We start from the raw sequence: 4,495 nt of genomic DNA, 5'->3' as shown, positions 1-4,495 counted from the left end.
CAAGTAAAACCCCCTCTCCCCTTTACCCAAAACGATATGAGAAAGGTGACAAGGGTGAGTGGATACTAGTCGGACTTCATATATTTTTCGAATTTATAATTTTTTTAAATGTAAACAATCACTAAAATAGTATTATAATATAATTAGTATAAAAAAAATTTCAAGTCCCCATTAAATTAGAATTCCGGAATCGCCAATGTATTTAAATATGAGAAAATTAGTCTAAAATAATACTGTACTACGTACTCGTATTGTAGTTGAAGTTGTAATCAATATAGCTAAATGCTACACGAAGCAAAAATACGATCAGTAGATTGATTACACTTTATATGTGGTGCACAATGACGTTGGTTTAACCAAAACAAACCCCTCCAAAATGCCAACAAAATCCTGCTAGTTTTCTCAGCAGCATTCATCGAACACTTTCGAAACTCAAAACCCCAACCTCTTGTCAGACGATATAATGGCCGCCGGCGTTCTAAACTTCACTTCACTACCACCGAACACTAAACCAATTTGGCGATATCAAAAGGCGAAATTGGCAACCAGTAACAGCATGGCTTTTGTAATCAAATCATCAGCAGAAGTATCAGATACATCGTCATCAACATCAGTTAAAAATGGGATTAATCCGATTACACCTCCGCCCAATTTCAAGCAACCAGAACCGAAGCCTTTTGCAATTAGACCGGATAAGATTATTGATATTATTGGTGCTGGTTTAAATCTTGTGTTCAGATTGGGAACTGGTGCTCTTGTTTCTGGGTACGTTTTATTTTAATTGAATTATTCAGATTTATATTTATTATTTTCATGTAGTTAACTGCTATTGTAGTGTTAGTATGTTATCCCCCTTTATATTAAAACATTTAAGTTGCTACTTGCTACATAAAAATGTTTTATTAACAGTCTTTTTAATGGCTTAAATGACAAAATGAAAATTATAGTCAGAATACCGTTCAAGTTGCTTAGATTTTCGAATCTAAATGCTACAAAAATTTGAGTAATTGCAAGTTACATTTATATTTGATATATAGTGATGTTATTTACTTGAGTTTTTTGATATGTGATGTATTAGGTACTCGGTTTCATTTGTCCCAAAGAATGAATTTCCACCTGGCCAGTATGCTCTTGAAGTTGGAGGTAATAATGATTGTTGCCTGCACATAATGATTTCATATGGTTTCAAGATCATGTTTAAGTGATATGAAGAGAACTATGCATAGTATATCTTCGGTTTTAAATATTAACTGCGATTACACGTTGTATGTTATGCTCGCAGGCTTTGTAGCAAAGGAAACATCAAAACTCGGGCCAAGACCTGCAAAACCTATTGAAATATACGAGTTTGAAGGGTACCATTCAAAAGAATCTGTTTTATATATGATATCTTAGTCTTTTATGGGTTTTTACTATTATGCTTTTCATTATTGATGTCTTGATTCTTACAAATTATTGAATATTACCTTCTTGTATTTTCATTTTCGTGAAACTTGTGGAATCTTCAGCTGCCCCTTCTGTCGAAAAGTGAGTTTTTTTTTTTTTTTTTTTTTTTTTGAGTCTGCATTTATGATTAGAAGCAAAAGAAGAATGTATACAACATAAATTATGGATGAAAATTGAATCTTTTTTGTATTTGGAATTATAGGTGAGGGAAATTGTTGCAGTGTTGGATCTTGATATATTATATTATCCTTGCCCGAGAAACGGTCCAACTTTTCGTCCCAAAGTTGGCCAAATGGGTGGTAAAAAGATGTTTCCTTACATGGTATGATTGTATGATTCACATGCATAAGTGCCTTTTTGGACGTTAGTTAGTATAACGAATATAAACCAGTATTTCTTTGTGTTTCTACTACAGGTAGATCCAAATACAGGAGTTTCGATGTATGAATCTGATGACATTATAAAGTATCTTGTCAAGAATTATGGTTAGCATTCTTTCTTCTTATCTTGAAGTTGCTTTTACATTCTACGGTTAAGTGTTGAAATTGTATCAAATTTACTCAATATTCAATTGTATATATCTATATTTAAAAGTTTCTGTTATGTGTATTAAACATCCATTCAAGGCTATTGTTTGTATATCGAAGTTTCTATTATAACTTGTGACCTGAAACCGGTTTTGATGATGTGGCAACTTGTATGGCTGCCACATCATCAAAAACAAATATTGGTTACCTGATAAAGAATTTACTGGGTACATACGATAGCAGTTACTGAATGCTTCTAAAGTTTGATACAATACAAAAGCAACAATACTAAGCTTGGAACCTTTTAAGTTTGATACATACAATATAATTTTGGGTAAAAGTTGATACATTTTTAGACACATAATCCTACTTTTCATCATTTATTAGCAATGATCTTGGACGCTGTTTTTAATTCCGTTATCCAGGTGATGGAAACGTGCCGTTATCTTTGAAACTTGGTCTGCTGACAGTAAGTATTATAACGTTCAAACATTGATTTTTTAGATAATGCTAGCTGAAACAAAGTATACATCATACGTTATATAAATAATGTGCGCTGACTAATTTTGTTACAGACTTTGACTGCAGGGTTTGCCATGATTGGTCGTATGGGGAAGGTACAGTTTCCGCTATTCTTATTAACCATTAAATGTTGTTTTACTAGCAGTTTTAAACTCTATGAGAAAGTTAAATTAGCTAAATTATTTTGTCAGCATATGTAACATAATAATTTTCGTAGAAAATTTATAGTTTGGACAATAAATGTTTCATGTCAATCCAACTCGACTAACCTCTTACAAAAGTTACCCATTTGGACATGATACCCAACCCAAACGACCCGCCCCGTTGCAATTTTTAAAAATTTCATTTTTCTATCTTCTTAGGGGAGCATGTATACCAAGGCAAAGATGCCACCGCAACCTCTTGAAGTATGGTCGTATGAGGTAATATGATCACTTTTTTAAAACTTGTTTGGGTGGCCGAGTTGTTTATGCTACTGTGTTTAAGGCACTAAACTAGCACATATCTTTTTTAGGCGTCACCCTTTTCGAAACTTGTACGTGAAGTGCTTGTAGAGTTGGAGCTACCACATATTCTTCACAGGTATACAGTCTTGAGTTATGTGCGTGCATAATATTTATCAGAACAATTCATACATGTGTGCAATCATTTGTAGCGTTTGTTAGTTGGCATTCTATATGTATGTTCACATATGTTACGTAATGTAAATAAGTAGACTTAAAACGTGTATTACTACTGCTTTGAACTTCTTTTTTTCGTCTTAAACAGTTGTGCACGTGGCAGCCCAAAACGGCAGGAATTATATGAGAAGGTTGGCCGCTTCCAGGTATTTTTTTTTCCTATTTTTAAAGATTTTAATATAATTTAGCAACGATCCGGTTTGACTCCTAAAGGCGTAAAATAATTCCTTGTCAATGATCAGCATGTCATTTTGATAATAAACCTTTTTTATTGTAATAATTCAAGTGGTAAGTTTAAACTATTAAAACGATTTCGCCTGATTTTCGAATCTCATCATCTTTTATCTTTGTAACTGTACGAGTTTGACTCCTTAGGCGAAAAACAAGGTGGAATTGACCCATACAAATGTACAGATGTTGAAATGGGCATAATATGATGTATTATAACTTTTTTCTTGTCGAAGTGTGATTTGATTCATTTTCAATGACAGGCACCTTATTTAGAAGATCCAAACACAGGGGTGAAAATGTTTGAGAGCGCTGAAATCGTCGACTATTTAAGAGCTACTTACGCTCTTTAAGATATACTTGTCGACCCCGTTTTTATGTACATCAATCTGAACGGACCTTAAAAAAAAGATCAGTTAATTGTAAATCTATATAACTTTAGAACTATACTTCCATGTAAACTTCAACAGTAACCTACATGAAAAGCTTGAGTGTCCATAGTTGTCATAAGTACAATGTATTATGTATACATGAAATGCTTGTACAAAATTGTCTTAAAATGTTGAATCTTAATCTTAATACATTCTTTGAGGACGAACAGTCCAGCAGGAATCAGTAAAAGGGGTTGAGCAATGATCTGTGCCAATGATGAACCACATTACATAATTAATCTTCACTATATTCAGGTCAAATGCTATTTTGGGTATCCTGAAAACCATGTTTTTAATATGTTTGCATAACACTTGAAACAACAATAATACTCGATCTTGCCCTGTATGGTCGGAAGAATGTTTTTGGAAGAAATGGAATGTGTGAAACGAATTGAAATCCGAAGAAATTGGAATCCGAAGTAATTGAAATATGAAGGAATTTTGATTGATAGATTCCATAGAATGTGAAAAAAATATGTTTTATTGATATGGAATTAAGTTGAATTCCATTCTATAAAATAAAATAGAAAGTTATACAAAATATTTAAAGTTTTCAATTTACGTTTTCATTTTTACACTCACGTTTCGATTTTCGGTTTACGGATTCGCAAATCGAAAACGCAAGCTGAAAATGCGTGCTAAAAGCGCGCCTCGAAAACGC

At 32.9% G+C, this 4,495-nt stretch overlaps 1 protein-coding gene across 1 annotated transcript; it reads left to right on the top strand.

Annotated features, from left to right (window-relative positions):
* The first annotated feature begins 377 nt into the window (after positions 1–377).
* Positions 378–3,982, top strand: LOC139840330 (uncharacterized). Its single transcript, XM_071830597.1, has 12 exons — positions 378–765; positions 1,079–1,143; positions 1,283–1,355; positions 1,509–1,527; positions 1,649–1,768; positions 1,862–1,931; positions 2,399–2,442; positions 2,549–2,590; positions 2,858–2,917; positions 3,010–3,077; positions 3,264–3,321; positions 3,667–3,982. The coding sequence occupies exons 1-12, from the start codon at positions 464–466 to the stop codon at positions 3,754–3,756; spliced, it is 1,011 nt and encodes a 336-aa protein (XP_071686698.1). The 5' UTR covers positions 378–463; the 3' UTR covers positions 3,757–3,982.
* The last annotated feature ends 513 nt before the right edge of the window (positions 3,983–4,495 follow it).

This window comes from Rutidosis leptorrhynchoides, chromosome 4 (assembly GCF_046630445.1).
Source record: "Rutidosis leptorrhynchoides isolate AG116_Rl617_1_P2 chromosome 4, CSIRO_AGI_Rlap_v1, whole genome shotgun sequence".
NCBI classification, from domain to species: domain Eukaryota; kingdom Viridiplantae; phylum Streptophyta; class Magnoliopsida; order Asterales; family Asteraceae; genus Rutidosis; species Rutidosis leptorrhynchoides.
Note: the sequence above shows the minus strand (reverse complement) of the source record. Positions and strands in the feature narration are given on the sequence as shown.